This window comes from Rhodnius prolixus, unplaced genomic scaffold (genome assembly GCF_049639745.1).
Source record: "Rhodnius prolixus isolate KJV_2025 unplaced genomic scaffold, Rpr scaffold_15, whole genome shotgun sequence".
Lineage (NCBI taxonomy): Eukaryota > Metazoa > Arthropoda > Insecta > Hemiptera > Reduviidae > Rhodnius > Rhodnius prolixus.
In genome coordinates, this window is record NW_027411605.1 from 3,935,421 (window position 1) to 3,954,582 (window position 19,162).

The following is a 19,162-nucleotide window of genomic DNA, read 5'->3' on the forward strand; positions in this document are numbered from 1 at the left end:
AGCTTTGCGGGTCTAGCCTATAACCGCCTAACATACTTTACTATAAATTTCTCCTATTAATCATTGGGAAGATAGACTAGTACCGCAATACATATTAGCTTTGCGGGTCTAGTCTATAACCGGCTAACACACTTTACTGTAAATTTCATTTATTAACCATTAAATAAAATACAAGGCATAAGACCGGGAATCGAACCCACTAAACCAACCATACATATTAGCTTCGCAGATAGTTGGTCGTTTAGCTCACTCACAGACAAACTCAAGCTCACCACCACACGAATAAAGATTCAATGGCTCAACACTAAAAGAAAGATGTCTGGGTGACACAGAGGGGAAAACGGAAGAAAACATTCCAGCAGTTCGACTGCTCCAAACCGCATTTCAAACTTTAAACTTATTATATTTTTTTTTAAACAATGTCTTCGAGCCGGGGCTTTCCTGCAGGATGTCCATTTCAGTATATTGCACGATTTGAAGGAAAAAGCTAGGAAATGGAGTTTTTTCTCTTTCCTGTTATGTTAAATTTTACTCATTATCCTCACTTCAACTCCTTAATTGGAATTAAAAGATCTGTAGGAATCATTGAAAAGAAATGGAACCGGAAGTTATCAGATTACCAGGAAGTTAATTCCGTTTCTATCTGGTTTCCTTTTTCTATTTCTGGTACAGAAATGAGAGAGGGCGAGTGAAGTTATATTGGAAGAACGGAGATAGAGGTAGGTATTGATAGAGACCAATATTCCCCCTCTCCTCTTTTCCACTTCCTCTATATTTCTGGCCCACACAGTTCCACCCTGATTGGCTTCATCAGCCTTGATGAATTTTATATGAAGCCAGATGGAGAAGGTTTGCGAAGTGTTAGTAGTAGATTTTGGTAGGCTGTGAAGATTGCCTTTTACAGTTCGGGTACAAACGGAAGCGGTAACACAGTATCCAGGGCAAATATTCACACACACACAGATATCCTTAATAAGGATTCCTTATGTTACCGTCTTGCTTCCTGCCACAGCCCAACTGAAATATTAAGACGCATATATGTGTACTAAAGGTTCTCTTTTATGGATTTCTCATTTCATCCTTTAATGTTCACCCCCGCTTTTGCCTTAATCTTGGCAAAACCTGCATCTTGAGCTTACTACTTGGTAGAATGTCAGCCTAAAATAAAATCTTCTAGGGACCTTCTCAGATCGATTTTTATTCAGCATTAATTGTTACAATTATCACTTAATCAATTATTTTTTTCTTAACATGAATAAGAATAATATTCTTCGATCATATTTCGGTAGAAAATCCGATGTGAATTAATAATGGTTGCGTAATGGATATGACAAATAACCTCATGCAGGTTATATTTTCTAAAAAGGAAATACGTAATTAATCAGCTACAAGAGGTCGCTAATTGTGACATCACATAATATCGTAAATACTTCCTCTTATTCTGATCATAAGAAATAATCGTGCTGATTATTGATTAAGAGTTTCCACCGGAAATATCTGTTAATTTATACAGTCTTACCACCCGTACAGTAAAAAAAAATAAAGTAAAGCTGTTTATTCAGAATTGCACCATTAAATTACATATTCATCTCTTCAGCATCGATTTTTCTCCATCTTCATCTGCAGGAGTTATCCTGTCACTTCCGGCCATGACCCTCGCCTTCGCGCGTGCTTAATAAGAGAAATAATTATAATGAAACAATCAGCGTCCAGTGAGAGGAACGCACTATGAAGATGACTAGAAGTAGGAATAAAAATCATTGATTCTGCATTACATTAGAAGTATAAAACCAGAAATATAATGTATAAAACATGTTTATTTTAGACATTTTTTAGATATCAATTTTTATTGCATTATACCATAATTTATCAAATACCTATGGGGGAAAAATTAGTAAAAAAAATTTAAACAGTATTTTTCCTTGAAATAATTACCAAAAACGATTAGCTAATCTCATTGGCGAACGGGTTGTGTGAGTAGGCGGATAGTAGCTGATGACGTAGTAACAACGTAAGCCACTCCCTCGCCAATCAAAGCACAGTTATCCAGTTCATAAAATGGTGCTCATTCGCTTTCGTTTAATGATCTAGATTTTACTTTCTTTTACTTCTAGTAAACATTTCGTTAACTTCTTTGATTCTGCATTACATTAGAAGTATGAAACCGGAAATATAATGTTAAAAACATGTTTATTTTGGACGTTTTTGTGATATCAATTTTTATTGCATTATTCGATAATTTATCAAATACCTATGGGTGAAAAGTTAGTAAAACAAATTTAAACAGTATTTTTCCTTGAAATAATTACCAAAAACGATCAGCTAATCTCATTGGCGAACGGGTTGTGTGAGTACGCGGATAGTAGCTGATGACGTAGTAACAACGTAAGCCACTCCCTCGCCAATCAAAGCACAGTTATCCAGTACATAAAATGGTGTTCATTCGCTTTCGTTTAATGATCTAGATTTTACTTTCTTTTACTTCTGGTAAATATTTCGTTAACTTACTTAATTCTGCATTACATTAGAAGTATGAAACCGGAAAAATAATGTTGAAAACATGTTTATTATGGACGTTTTTGTGATATCAATTTTTATTGCATTATTCGATAATTTATTAAATACCTATGGGTGAAAAATTAGTAAAACAAATTTAAACAGTATTTTTCCTACAAAAAATTACCAAAAACGATTAGCTAATCTCATTGGCGAACGGGTTGTGTGAGTAGGCGGATAGTAGCTAATGACGTATAACAACGTAAGCCACTCCCTCGCCAATCAAAGCACAGTTATCCAGTACATAAAATGGTGCTCATTCACTTTCGTTTAATGATCTAGATTTTACTTTCTTTTACTTCTAGTAAACATTTCGTTAACTTCTTTGATTCTGCATTACATTAGAAGTATGAAACCGGAAATATAATGTTAAAAACATGTTTATTTTGGACGTTTTTGTGATATCAATTTTTATTGCATTATTCGATAATTTATCAAATACCTATGGGGGAAAAATTAGTAAAACAAATTTAAACAGAATGTTTCCTTGAAATAATTACCAAAAACGATTAGCTAATCTCATTGGCGAACGGGTTGTGTGAGTAGGCGGATAGTAGCTGATGACGTAGTAACAACGTAAGCCACTCCCTCGCCAATCAAAGCACAGTTATCCAGTACATAAAATGGTGCTCATTCACTTTCGTTTAATGATCTAGATTTTACTTTCTTTTACTTCTAGTAAACATTTCGTTAACTTCTTTGATTCTGCATTACATTAGAAGTATGAAACCGGAAATATAATGTTAAAAACATGTTTATTTTGGACGTTTTTGTGATATCAATTTTTATTGCATTACTCGATAATTTATCAAATACCTATGGGGGAAAAATTAGTAAAACAAATTTAAACACTATTTTTCCTTGAAATAATTACCAAAAACGATTAGCTAATCTCATTGGCGAACGGGTTGTGTGAGTAGGCGGATAGTAGCTGATGACGTAGTAACAACGTAAGCCACTCCCTCGCCAATCAAAGCACAGTTATCCAGTACATAAAATGGTGCTCATTCACTTTCGTTTAATGATCTAGATTTTACATTCTTTTACTTCTAGTAAACATTTCGTTAACTTCTTTGATTCTGCATTACATTAGAAGTATGAAACCGGAAATATAATGTTAAAAACATGTTTATTTTGGACGTTTTTGTGATATCAATTTTTATTGCATTATTCGATAATTTATCAAATACCTATGGGTGAAAAGTTAGTAAAACAAATTTAAACAGTATTTTTCCTTGAAATAATTACCAAAAACGATTAGCTAATCTCATTGGCGAACGGGTTGTGTGACTAGGCGGATAGTAGCTGATGACGTAGTAACAACGTAAGCCACTCCCTCGCCAATCAATGCACAGTTATCCAGTACATAAAATGGTGCTAATTCCCTTTCGTTTAATGATCTAGATTTTACTTTCTTTTACTTCTAGTAAACATTTCGTTAACTTCTTTGATTCTGCATTACATTAGAAGTATGAAACCGGAAATATAATGTTAAAAACATGTTTATTTTGGACGTTTTTGTGATATCAATTTTTATTGCATTATTCGATAATTTATCAAATACCTATGGGTGAAAAATTAGTAAAACAAATTTAAACAGTATTTTTCCTTGAAATAATTACCAAAAACGATTAGCTAATCTCATTGGCGAACGTGTTGTGTGAGTAGGTGGATAGTAGTTGATGACGTATAACAACGTAAGCCACTCCCTCGCCAATCAAAGCACAGTTATGCAGTACATAAAATGGTGCTCATTCGCTTTCGTTTAATGATCTAGATATTACTTTCTTTTACTTCTAGTAAACATTTCGTTAACTTCTTTGATTCTGCATTACATTAGAAGTATGAAACCGGATATATAATGTAAAAATCATGTTTATTTTGAAAGTTTTTGTGATATCAATTTTTATTGCATTATTCGATAATTTATCAAATACCTATGGGGGAAAAATTCGTAAAACAAATTTAAACAATATTTTTCCTTGAAATAATTACCAAAAACGATTAGCTAATCTCATTGGCGAACGGGTTGTGTGAGTAGGCGGATAGTAGATGATGACGTATAACAACGTAAGCCACTCCCTCGCCAATCAAAGCACAGTTATCCAGTACATAAAATGGTGCTCATTCACTTTCGTTTAATGATCTAGATTTTACTTTCTTTTACTTCTAGTAAACATTTCGTTAACTTCTTTGATTCTGCATTACATTAGATGTATGAAACCGGAAATATAATGTTAAAAACATGTTTATTTTAAGCGTTTTTGTGATATCAATTTTTATTGCATTATTCGATAATTTATCAAATACCTATGGGTGAAAAATTAGTAAAACAAATTTAAACAGTATTTTTCCTTGATATAATTACCAAAAACGATTAGCTAATCTCATTGGCGAACGGGTTGTGTGAGTAGGCGGATAGTAGCTGATGACGTATAACAACGTAAGCCACTCCCTCGCCAATCAAAGCACAGTTATCCAGTACATAAAATGGTGCTCATTTACTTTCGTTTAATGATCTAGATTTTACATTCTTTTACTTCTAGTAAACATTTCGTTAACTTCTTTGATTCTGCATTACATTAGAAGTATGAAACCGGAAATATAATGTTAAAAACATGTTTATTTTGGACGTTTTTGTGATATCAATTTTTATTGCATTATTCGATAATTTATCAAATACCTATGGGTGAAAAATTAGTAAAAAAAATTTAAACAGTATTTTTCCTTGAAATAATTACCAAAAACGATTAGCTAATCTCATTGGCGAACGGGATGTGTGAGTAGGCGGATAGTAGCTGATGACGTAGTAACAACGTAAGCCACTCCCTCGCCAATCATAGCACAGCTATCCAGTACATAAAATGGTGCTCATTCGCTTTCGTTTAATGATCTAGATTTTACTTTCTTTTACTTCTAGTAAACATTTCCTTAACTTCTTTGATTCTGCATTACATTAGAAGTATGAAACCGGAAATATAATGTTAAAAACATGTTTATTTTGGACGTTCTTGTGATATCAATTTTTATTGCATTATTCGATAATTTATCAAATACCTATGGGGGAAAAATTAGTAAAACAAATTTAAACAGTATTTTTCCTTGAAATAATTTCCAAAAGCGATTAGCTAATCTCATTGGCAACGGGATGTGTGAGTAGGCGGATAGTAGCTGATGACGTAGTAACAACGTAAGCCACTCCCTCGCCAATCAAAGCAGTAATCCAGTACATAAAATGGTGCTCATTCCCTTTCGTTCAATGATCTAGATTTTACTTTCTTTTACTTCTAGTAAACATTTCGTTAACTTCTTTAATTCTGCATTACATTAGAAGTATGAAACCGGAAATATAATGTTGAAAAAATGTTTATTTTGGACGTTTTTGTGATATCAATTTTTATTGCATTATTCGATAATTTATCAAATACCTATGGGTGAAAAATTAGTAAAACAAATTTAAACAGTATTTTTCCTTGAAATAATTACCAAAAACGATTAGCAAATCTCATTGGCGAACGGGTTGTGTAAGTAGGCGGATAGTAGCTGATGACGCATAACAACGTAAGCCACTCCCTCGCCAATCAAAGCACAGTTATCCAGTACATAAAATGGTGCTCATTCACTTTCGTTTAATGATCTAGATTTTACTTTCTTTTTTTCTGGTAATATTTCGTTAACTTCTTTAATTCTGCATTACATTAGAAGTATGAAACCGGAAATATAATGTTGAAAAAATGTTTATTTTGGACGTTTTTGTGATATCAATTTTTATTGCATTATTCGATAATTTATCAAATACCTATGGGTGAAAAATTAGTAAAACAAATTTAAACAGTATTTTTCCTTGAAATAATTACCAAAAACGATTAGCTAATCTCATTGGCGAACGGGTTGTGTGAGTAGGCGGATAGTAGCTGATGACGCATAACAACGTAAGCCACTCGCTCGCCAATCAAAGCACAGTTATCCAGTACATAAAATGGTGCTCATTCACTTTCGTTTAATGATCTAGATTTTACTTTCTTTTTTTCTGGTAAATATTTCGTTAAGTTACTTGATTCTGCATTACATTAGAAGTATGAAACCGGATAAATAATGTTGAAAAAATGTTTATTATGGACGTTTTTGTGATATCAATTTTTATTGCATTATTCGATAATTTATCAAATACCTATGGGTGAAAAATTAGTAAAACAAATTTAAACAGTATTTTTCCTTGAAATAATTACCAAAAACGATTAGCTAATCTCATTGGCGAACGGGTTGTGTGAGTAGGCGAATAGTAGCTGATGACGCATAACAACGTAAGCCACTCCCTCGCCAATCAAAGCACAGTTATCCAGTACATGAAATGGTGCTCATTCACTTTCGTTTAATGATCTAGATTTTACTTTCTTTTTTTCTGGTAAATATTTCGTTAACTTCTTTAATTCTTCATTACATTAGAAGTATGAAACCGGAAATATAATGTTGAAAACATGTTTATTATGGACGTTTTTGTTATATCAATTTTTATTGCATTATTTGATAATTTATCAAATACCTACGGGGGAAAAATTAGTAAAAAAAAATTAAATAGTATTTTTCCTTGAAATAATTACCAAAAACGATTAGCTAATCTCATTGGCGAACCGGATGCGTGAGTAGGCGGATAGTAGCTGATGACGTAGTGACAACGTAAGCCACTCTCTCGCCAATCAAAGCACAGTTATCCAGTACATAAAATGGTGTTCTTTCACTTTCGTTTAATGATCTAGATTTTACTTTCTTTTACTTCTGGTAAATATTTAAATAAAACATGTTTATTTTGGACATTTTTGTGATATCAATTCTGTCCGTAGCCTACTAGATCTCGGTAGGAGTCGTTGCTCGCCGTGACAGACCGCTTTTTGTGTGCCCTAGGCCTAAGTGTCGTGTACTGAGGCGACTAAGAAACATACCTTAATGTGAATTTCCCAAATTAAACCATTGGGAATGTAGACTAGTGCAGCAATACATCTTAGCTTTGCGGGTCTAATCTTTAGTCGCCTAACATACTTTACTGTTGAATTCTCGTATTAACCATAAAATAAAATCCAAGACCTAGACCGGGAATCGAACCCACTAAACCATCAATACATCTTAGCCTTTCGGGTCTAGCCTATAACCGCCTTACATATTTCACTATAAATTTCTCATATAAACCATTGGGAATATAGACTAGTACCGCAATAAATCTTAGCTTTGCGGGTCTAACCATTGGGAATATAGACTAGTACCGCAATATAGTCGTGTGAGTGTTCACACCGAATGAATTTCATTATGAATAGATTCTAGAAAGTAAATTTAAAAACAAATTGATGAAATAAGTAGAAAGAAAAAAAAGTTAATGTTCTTACGTCATGCCCAATATTTGGGAGCAACGGGGAGATTACATTTACACAAATGAGCATTGGGACAATATATGTGTGCTGGGATTGGTTCGTATAAATTTCACGTACATGATGGATATGAGTTTACCCTCTTTCATTCTCTCTCTCTCCCAGTTTTATATTAGGGGAGAGATAGTCGAAGAAAAAGGGGGGGAAGGTTATTGTTTGATGACGTATACATGTTGTACATATGTATGTTTTGTATGTTGTTGCGAATCCTGCGAAAGACAGATAATAACATGGTGACTGACTGTCCAATATGCGTCAGTACGTATACGCTACAGAATCATGTGAAAAAGTCACATGACTTCTTTCTCCTTCTATCAATTCTCGTCGTTCTCATGGGTCTCGCAGGATGGATATGCTGAATTATGCCATCGATAACAGGAGGAAACACAACATGTTTAGAGGATGCCAGGAAGGGACCTGGGGCAAGAAAAAATAAATGAAATATTAATAATTCATAACACTAACAATAGAAATGTATACAAAATTTACATGTCATGGTTGGGCGACATCTACATTCCAAAAACTGGCATCACTTCCGTCTGGATTCAGAGAATGGGAAAATTGGGTTTCTCTTACCATAATTATTCAAGAGTTGGGTTTTGTGGGTACTAGTAATGAATACAAACCCACGGTACCAGCTAAACAACAACTGGAAATGAATTGTGTGCAGAAAACTTGTTTTGGCATAACCGACTGAGTTTGCTAGTTTTCGTGGCGGAGACTCTGATACTTTTTCAGAGATGTTATCAGAAAACGCAGACAATAATAATTGAAATAGAATGTTAAATTTGCCGTGGATAAACCTTGAAAATATTTCTAGTTGTCCAATGGCACAGCTTCAGAGTTTAGCCTACCCTGCCCAAAAAATAAACGTAGAATTACGCAAAACTTTCCTTCCAAAATACAGTAAAACCTCAATTAACCGGCTCTCGATTAACCAGGATTCGGATTAACCGGGATCATGTTGAGTCATCATAAGAACACCTGGATCGGCGCCGCGAAACAAAAGTTAATTTTCGGTGGCGACAGGAAAATTTTTTTGTCTTCCGATGTAACATAATTGGTAGGCGGCGTGGCAGCAACTCTTTTATGACCTGATTTTCTTGAAGGGTCATTATGTATGTATGTAAAAACCCAAAATATGGTGCAATTAGTACTGAATTTCTTGCGATTTACCACGGTCTTACAGAAGACCATGGGATTTAAGTGTCTTAAATGGTTGATTTTCAACTTCACGGTTATATGTAATATTTTTATGGAAAATTACCGGCATTAATTTAATCTTCTCAGAGAGCAGCCTAATCTCAAGCTAGTCTTCAGTGTTAAAATTAAGATTAAGATTCTAATAGGGCGGCCTCATACGCCACAGCGACCCCTTTGGATCTATTGGGGCTCCCCGACTTTAGAGCTCACCCTCCAGACCCATCAGCTTAATCAGACTATTAATGCTGGAGAGCGACTCCTGGGTAAAGCTCACAGGCCTTGGTTTTTCCTCCCCGAGAAGTAACATCCGTAGCCATACGTGCCCCTCACACTGACACAACACGTGCAGTGCCGTTTCCTCCTCTTCCTGACACAGAACCTGCAAAGGCTATCATCTGATAGGCCCATGCGATGCATGTGTTTCCTGAGCCTGCAGTGGCCAGTTAATAGGGCTACAATCATCCTTATAGCCCTACGGCCTTGAAGGATTAAATCTGCAGTTAGCTTTGACGAATAGCCCTTGATGAACTCCTTCGCCTGTCTCTGCCCTGTGGTGGCAAGCCACCACTCCTGAGACCTAGTCTGCACCCATAGCTTAATAGCTGCAGTCTTAAGACACTTGGAGACCCCAAAATAGTCTTCAGTGTTAATCAGTTCTGTCCTAGAGAAAACATCTTTCGTTTGCCCCCTTTCGGTCGAATTTTTATTTCACTTACGCAATGGAATCCGTTAAGAAAACTGGTACTAAACGTAAACGTATTCACCCGTGTAATACATACATACTTATATTCATATGAACATTCATAGGTACAAATGTACAATGTAATACTGTGTATTCGGTTTAACCAGGATTTCAGTTTTCCGGGGTGGGCACAGCCGGAGGTCAGCCCGGTTAATCCAGGTTGTACTGTAGACTTTTTATGACTCGGCAATAGTTTCAGCATTATTATATGCATATTTCAATACGAATAAGCGAAGCATGAACGTTTAAGAATTTTACTAAAGGCTGCCGCTTTTTGAGCCTACTGCGCATGCGCAGTTCTCCAGTTCAGTTCTAATTACTTCAAAGTAAATTTTTTTTATTTTTTTTGAGCTTCCAGCGCTTTTAGAAGTTTTTGAATTTTTTTTTTTCTCACTAACATATTCAGACCATTTTCTAAAAAAGCACTTTTTGGTACTAAAGGGACAGCCAACCCATTATTTCCGGTGTAAACTCAAAATCAAAGCCCTAAACTAACGGAATACTTTCCCTATTTATCAAGAGAAAGGGAAAATAGGGTCACTGTTGGGAAACTTGCAAAATTTTAAGGAAAAGTAATTTGTCAATTAGAATGTTAATTTATTGCTGAAAAGGAAAGAGGATTTGGCTTTTCTTTTTTTTTTACTTCCCTTAAGTGTCTTCTTGCGGTGGGAAGTGGGTAGGTACTTCAGCAAAGCTTCTTCCCTAAATCCTTGGAAGGGCAAAAACTCGTACGAACAAGTCATAATCCCAGTTTGGCAACTATCATCCTCCCGGGTGTTTGGGAGAACAGTAAAGCCTTCTTTCTAGTTTCTTCTCTCCTGGAGGACCTTTCTAGTGTGCCCATCCAGTTCGTACTGTCCTACTCCCTTCAGCCTCCTTTCCTCGGCATTCCATCACCTCTGCTGATACTTTCTAAAACAAGACCATTCACATATCTAGGAACGGAAGAGTTTTGTTCGTAGTTTGTCTTCTACTTCTTTCCATTCTTCTCGACAAATACCTAGAAGAACTTGTTAAAGACTTAACCTTGTTCTTACCACTTTTCCTCTCTCTCTAAAAACTTAATTGGTAATCTCATTGGTTAGCTAACTGGGTGTTAGATCAACTACACTACCACAAAATCTACTTTTGTAAGGATTGTTGCTAACTCAGTTATAATATGACCAAAAGTGTGACTCTTCTTTTCTCCACTCTAGTTTGTCTAGTTCCGGTTCTCATGCTGTGTGTCTGTCTTCACTTCCTGCACATCCATAACTTTAAAGTAGGTACTTTCCACTAGAATAGCATAAGTTAATTGTAAATAAATGGGAGGTATCGCTCAATTAGCAACACGAATAATCTTCTTGTACCTTAGTGCCTTTGATTTTTATCTCTTGTAGCACGCAACTTTATGGAATCCCTAACCCATTTTGGGCCTTCATGCATTATCAGAGGTAGATTAACCAGTTTTGGGTAGAAATTTTCGACTTCATTCATGTTTTCGTCTTGTAATACAGTTTGCTGATTAAAAGTCTTAAGACTCTTCACAAAAGTGAGGTGATTTACCTCTGATGGTGGTTCAAAAAACGAAACCGGACATGCATTCTACGACGGATAAATAAGAATTACGTCGGTCCAAATTTTTGTTCATATCATATTAATTTTTACCGGAAGTATTTGTTTTGAAATCCAAACTTAGAATATTTGTTTTTTTTAAAGATATTTGTCTTACTATAACAGAGAACATATTAACTTTAAAAGAAAATTGTAGGAGCCATCTTCAAGGTTAATATGAGAAAAATATGTTAAACGGTTATAGGCTAGACCCGCAAAGCTAAGATGTATTGCGGTACTAATCTATATTCCCAATGGTTAATATGAGAGAATTTATAGTAAAGTATGTTAGGCGGTTATAGACTAGACCTGCAAAGCTAAGATGTATTGCGGTATTAGTCTATATTCCCAATGGTTAATATGAGAGAATTTATAGTAAAGTATGTTAGGCGGTTATAGACTTGGCCCGCTAAGCTAAAATGTATTGTTAGTTTAGTGGGTCCGATTCCCCTGGTCTAGGTCTTGGACTTTATTTAATGGTTAATAAAAATGGTTAATTTACAGTAAAGTACGTTTGCTAGTCGCCTCCGTAAACTAAACCTAATTGGTAGTTGGACGTTAAGCCCCGCCTGAAAAAATAGGCGATTACTTTACTTTACTTTACTCTTCAAGATGGTCGTAAAAGTAAGAACAAGAAAAATCGATTGATTTTTCCCTTACTTTTGGAAAGTTAAGAGGAATAAGAAGATTTGCAAGAAAGACGATTGAATAAATATAACAGTAAAACTAGTCTGTTCAGCAAAGATAACTATGTCAAGTGTGGGAGCAGTTATAATAGAAGAAAAACATAAATGCCCGTAGGATATGACATAATCCCAAGGCTATGTTGTTTTATTTGACGGTCCTGTTCCTCCAAAGAGGAACAGGACAATTTCACCTTCAAGCACACAAGAAGAAGGATGAAGTGTGAAGTTGTCACTATTTTTAAGGATGAAAAGATTTCCATTCTCAATATGAGTGGTGTTTTGTGTGAAAAGGGGGGTGCAAGGATATGAGACAATAAGGTGTCACTTTTCTGCTTTAGCACCAGACATCGCTGGTGTTGTCAGGTTGGCTGCAAAAAAAAAAAAAAAAAAAAAAACAGATTCTGTGGTTTACTTCGTTGCTTACATTAGAGCTCCGCTCTAAGCACGTTCTTCTGTCAACCACATTTTTACTGCTCTTCCCTTTATCACAGGGGGGGGATAGCTTACCTTAATATTGTAACAACCGGGAACTTTACTATTAAATGGTAAAAGTTTCCCTGCAGTTCTACAGCTCGCTTCTATAGCGCATTATTCTGCTACTTTCTTTAATCGATTTACTTTGGCGGTGGGGGTAATTTTAGAATGAAAATAGTACACCAATGATATGAAAAATGTTTAATAAAGATGTTTGAGGCACCACGATAGCCGAGCGGTTATAGGCTAGACCCGCAAAGCTAAGATGTATTGCGGTACTAGTCTATATTCCCAATGGTTAATATGAGAAATTTATAGTAAAGTATGTTAGGCGGTTATAGGCTAGACCCGCAAAGCTAAGATGTATTGCGGTACTAGTCTATATTCCCAATGGTTAATGTGAGAAATTTACAGTAAATTATAGTTTGCTAGTCGTCTCCACTGCGACACCTAATTTGGTAGTTGGACGTAAAGCCTGCCTGAAAAAATTGGCAATTACTTTACTACTTTTTTAATAAAGATGTTTGAATAATTTTACTTTAAAAATAAATAAATTAAAAATGCTGTAAATTGGTACATCCGATTTAGGAATTTGGATCTCGCTAGTTTACAGTTCGGTACCAAATTGTGGGATCACATTGGCATGATGAAGTTTCAACGAAGTGTAGTACATTGCTGTTGTTTTGTTTAGAAGATGTTTCGTCGAAACACAAACACACAAGACAGACAATTTTTGGAATAAATCTTTTTCGATCTTAGGAAAAAACCTCAAAACAGGATTTTATTTTTTTCTTACGTGAAAACTCGGTAATCGAAAAATTTTCATTTCCTTATTTGGTAAGAGCCAGAGTTTCCATAGTACCCCAGGAAAACCCAAAAGCAGTAGTTTCTACTTGTAAAGTAAACGTTATGTTAATTTCCAACCATGTATACATAATTTTATTGTATACATTGCTCATGTTGAGGTTTCCTTTATTATTGTTATTGTTATTATACGTGTTAGTAGGCAGCAAGGAAACTTCAATTTGATTACATTTTACACACAATGTTACAATTTACAGTTTTGAACAATGGAGTAGTTCACCTTAAGCTGGTTTAATGGTAACTAACTTTGTGTTTACAAAAAGCAAACACGCTCCCATGTGATTATATTGCATTCTTAATAATATCAGCTGTTTAATTACATTTTAAATCCTCTCAAATTTTCGATTTCGTGTTTTTTTTTAAACCGGAAGTATTAAAGAGTACAATTGGCGGGGGGGTGGAAAGAATAGTTTTTCTACTTTTTAAAGTGTTTTTCCCGGAAATAGTACCGTATTACCCACATGTACCCACCTATTGTGAATTCCGTACAGTTATTATCAACAATAGAAATATTGATAATATAACGAGCTAACAGTCATCAATAGCGTGTGAAAGCTAATTACGATTAGTATATAGCTTGATTAATAATATTGTTTGATTTCAATTTATTTTTAATGGCATTGGCAGTAATTAAGAGTAAAAAATGGAATAGACCCGAATCTCCTAATAATAATTAGTGCAATTAACGTCATAAATCATCATTTTAAAAGTCAGTTATTCTCCAGGTCGACTAAGGTAAGGCTTTACACAGACCCATATCCGACCCATCTTTAACGTACGCCGCAGAGTGCTGGGTCACCGCCAGAAATGACGAGCTTTTTCTTCTCCTTAGGTTCGAAAGAAAAAAAAATTCTTCGAAGGATCTATGGAGCCATTTTGGATGGTGAAATATGCGAGACGGAGAAGTAACACGCAGAACTAAGGAGTTTGTACAGGGTGAGTTTGGTGAAGCTTGGACACCTTCGTTGGGCAGCACATGTAGGCAGAACGAATCCCGAGGAAATACCATATAAGATAATTAAAGAAAATATATATGGTACGCGACCGAGTGGGCAGACCGAGGTCGCGATGGAGGTGATGGTGTTTCGAAGGTGATGCAAGAACTCTCCTTGGTGTCCGAAACTGGATGGGTGGCCGGCAGCATTGGACCGGGACAACTGGCAGACTTTGATAGAGGAGGCCAAGATTCGCGCAAGCGAGTTGTAGCGCCAGTTAGTTAGTTAGTAACTACATAAATAAACACATTTTATATGATTACTTATTGCGTCAAATCATTTTCGTCTTCTAAAGCAATGCGACATGCACTTTCTAACAATACTGAGCGACTTCCGGTTGAAAACACGAAAAAAATGAAAAACAGGAGCAAAAAAAAACTTTGCTTTTGTAGTCAATTTAAATGTATTGGAATGTTGGATATTTGGCAACCCTGTTGAGGGTGTAAGAGAAGGGCTGACCGTTAAGGGTAGCTAGAGGGTAGCAGGTAGTTGGAGACATTCCTTAGTTGAGTTGAGTTTAGTTTTGGTCACTCTTTATGGAAGTTATGCTTTATGAATGTTATGTCTTATGAATTATGTGAATAAACTATATTTATGTTAATTAGTGTTTATTCAAACCCTTATGAGTATTAAGTAAATTATTATTATGGTTTATGTGTTTTAGTTATTGTGAGTTTTCTCCCATCTTTATTTTTATTTTTCATTTATTCTACACTTTTTTCTAATCGAATGCATTTCCATATTGCCTAGAATTCATAATTAGGCCCGACGTAGATGCCAACCAAGCCGAACTGTTTGTCCAAACTTCCTGCTGCCAAAAAACCACAACAAGACACTTGGGCGGCCATTCGGCGTGATAGTAGGTCCTCTATTGTAGATTCAAGCAGTATGCTGCTTTACCATCACACCTCTAACCGCTCGGCTGCCTCAAGTTGTTTTCACTTTCATTGTGGAAAAACACTTAATTTCCCCAGTTTGGGGGCGTGGTTAGTAACCCCCAAAAAGACCCCCCTCTCTCTGGATTTGCGCCCAATCGCGGAAGAAGTAACAACTTTTCTTTCAAATTCCTCTCCCCTCTCTCCAAAATGATTTCACGCTAGCTTTTGACTTCTATTTGTTTGGCTAATAGATACATCATTAGACTTAATATCATTTTGGTTTTACTTTTAAATTAATAACTTTGTAATTTAATATGAATTTAAAGCTTCTGACAAATAATTAATATCATTGGATAAATACTAGATAATTTAATTCAGTGTTTACTTAAAATAAGTAAAGATTGGTCCTGTGTACTTTAATCTGCATAATGAATATCCCATTGGTTATTGGCGGATCACATATTTATTTGATTGGCTGGCATGATATTTGGAGATAATTTCCCTTATCAAAATTCATACATTGTTTTTATTTTATTTTTGGGAGAAGTCGGCCATTTTTTTAAATTATGCTGTTTATATACTCGTATTATATTTATCAAGGCGCCATGGTAGCCGAGCGGTTAAGAGGCGAGACCTGCAAAACTAAGATGTATTGCGGTATTAGTCTATATTCCCAATGGTTAATATGAGAAATTTACAGTAAAGTATGTTAGGCGGTTATAGGTTAGACCCGCAAAGCTAAGATGTATTGCGGCACTAGTCAACGAGTATATTCCCAATGGTTAATATGAGAAATTTATAGTAAAGTATGTTAAGCGGTTATAGGCTAGACCCGCAAAGCTAAGATGTATTGTTGGTTTAGTAGGTTCGATTCCCGGTCTTAGGCCTTGGATTTTATTTAATGATTAGTAAAAGAAATTTATAGTAAAGTATGTTTGCTAGTCGCCTCTGTCCACGACAGCTAATTTGGTAGTTGGACGTAAAGCCCGCCTGAAAAAGTAGGCAATTACTTTACTTTTATTACATTTATCATATATATGTTGGTATTTATAATCTGTAGAGGGATCAGAGGTCAGAAGACTGAACAATCTTTGATGTTAAAAATATAATTGGTTATAAAAATAAGCTCTGAAGTTGACCTTTGCCCCTAGGTCGAAGGCTATATAGGTAAATAAACTACGACTGTAATTATTGGTAATGATCTTTTCTTTTGAACAAACATAAATACAACCTATGTTTTGTTCAAAAATTAAGGAAAAAAAGGTTAAGACTTTCCTCTAATGGAAATTTTATGCAAGATTTTTCCTTATCTTAGAGTTTACAAATCATTAGCCGACCCTGAACGATGCTCCTGATTCTATGGGCGTAAACATCCAACTCATTGAACTTTATATGAACTGGAAGCTCAACTTATGTTTAAGCGGCCCCCAATCTCTCCTCTCTCTTTCTCTCCCTGTCTGATAAGTTCTCTTCATGGTTCTTCCAGGAGTGGTGGAGAGCTCCAGGGTCCTGTTTTGGGACCTTTATTAGTCTCAATTTATTTTTTTATTTAAATAAAAAAAAAAAAAAGGAAGAAATTTGTGAGGCCAAAATAGAGTTGAAAGTACAGGAAGAGGTTAAGGATTGTTGTTGGGGAGAGGATAAGGAGATTGGATGCTGGAATCATAGATATAATGGACCTTTCCAGGAGTTCAACTGGATCGTTTCAGCTTTACTCTTAGTCAGGCTGTGAATGTGTGTGTTAGTTTGTAAGTCAATGTGGTGCTGCTCCATGTGGAGATAAAAACTATTGGTCATCATTACAGGATGTTAAGTTTTACGCATCCGTTGCTGGTTGACGCGTTACTATCACTTAAGCAGCGGCCATACATTTCAGGGCCGACACGAAGGTGAGCTCTAAAACTGCGCCTTTATGTAAATAAATACAAAAAAAAAAAGCAATACCGGAAATCACTATTTTTGGACTTAAAAACAAACATTTCCGGTGAAGAACTCAATGTAGATAATTGCATCAAGATGGCATTAGTTCTCCTTACTTGTGTAAAGTTAGAAAAAAAAAATTAAAAAATCTTTGAACTATTATTATTTATTAATTTCCCCCCCCCCCCCCTATGTTATTTCAGCTTGCAACCAAGTAGAGCTTGGCGTACAAGGAATGTTCGGCCCATGGGAACCAGTGCTTGGCGCTCATGTACAAAGCCTTTGCGAAGCTTTAGATCTACCACATCTAGAAGCACGTCTAGATCTAGAACCGTCCGGCTATAGAGAATTCTCTATAAATCTACATCCATCTCAAGCACATATCAATACAGCTATCAAAGATCTAATCACCTTCTTAAACTGGACCAGGGTGGCTATTGTTTATGAAGAAGATTATGGTGAGTAGAGATTTTATTTTTATTTATTTATTATGACATATTTATTTTCATTAATATTCTTAGAGACAAATAAAAATAACTGAAAGGATGCAAATTTCACTTGATATTTTATTAATTATTTATTGGAGTGATCAGCTGATCATATTTTTAAAAAAAATTAAACAGCTGTCGAGTTATCAGCTGATTCTATTAGCCCACAAATTTTATTTACAATGCTTGGATGGGAGGGTCTTATTCAGTTAATACAATAAACTAGGGGGTCTTAACAACGTATTCGAAGCTCCAGATGGTCGAAATAATGACTCTTATCTGGTACTAACTTTTTGGCGCATTACTTTTATCTTGTAGACGGCGATAACTCAAAAACTGATAAAATTAAAAAAGGAAGTATAATCTAGTGATGTCATACTTCCGGCAGGTTAATTTTCATAATTAGTTATTTCAGCAACTCATTTAACTTTAATGAAAGTGGTGGATTTACACTCTAACGTCTCGAAAGGCTCTTTAGAGGGAAATTACTAAATGCTCTCTCCTAGAGAAATGAACTTAGTAGAAATTTTCCACCACAAAAATGTTGATTTCCAAAAGTGCATCCTTTAAATAGAAGGCACTTTCCGGAAAACCTAAATAGACAAAAAAAAAATTGATGATTTTAAGAAAATTGGTGCCCAAATTAAGGAATCTGTGCGCTATCTCGTATAATAATTACTTGATTAAACCACGAAGTATTTTGCAATGACACAAAATGGAAATGATAATCTTGAAAATTCCACAGGAACTCGCCTAGGCCATGCTATCTACTTCCTGTCGTCCTATATTGTTTGGACGAGCAACCAGACAAAAAAATAATATCATTATCAGTATTAACATTTCAGTATTATCAATTTCAAACAGTAATCATTTTCAGTTTGTTGAAATCTGCATTCTTCAAAACAAATTTCAAAAAAAAAAAAGAAAAAGCTAAAATTTAAGTGTACCAAAATCAAAATTAAAAAAAGAACACCCCCCCCTACAAATTAAGTGTTTAACCAAAATTCAATAAGATAAATAACTTTATATTTTAAATTAGGAATCAATTTTAAAAATTTTAACGCGTCTTGAAAATTAAAGAAAAAATAATTTTCCTTACCGTTTCATTTTAGATTTTTTTTTTCTTTTTTCTGTTTTTTCCTTTAAACAGCAAAGTCCATCAGCGCTAAAGGTCAGGAAAAAAGTTTTCTCTTTTTGGTTTTCATTAAAAAAAAAAAATTATTTAAAAAAGAATCAATTTTCCTACTTTTTGCTTTGTAGATAGCGTAATTTTCTCTATATAATTAATTTTTTTTGATATTTTTCAGTAATTAAACATAAGAACTGTAAAAAAGCTTTTTCAT

At 34.9% G+C, this 19,162-nt stretch overlaps 1 protein-coding gene across 4 annotated transcripts in view; it reads left to right on the forward strand.

Moving 5' to 3' along the window:
• The window catches only part of LOC141454934 (glutamate receptor ionotropic, kainate 2), a 491,708-nt gene that overhangs the window by 320,900 nt on the left and 151,646 nt on the right, over positions 1-19,162 (forward strand). For 3 of the 4 annotated variants that reach the window (XM_074129640.1, XM_074129638.1, XM_074129641.1), the window contains exons 3-4: positions 17,535-17,789; positions 18,970-18,990. In XM_074129640.1, coding sequence (XP_073985741.1) covers positions 17,535-17,789; positions 18,970-18,990 — 276 coding nt within the window. The remainder of the gene's footprint in view (positions 1-17,534; positions 17,790-18,969; positions 18,991-19,162) is intronic. The other variant, XM_074129639.1, reaches the window with a different exon arrangement.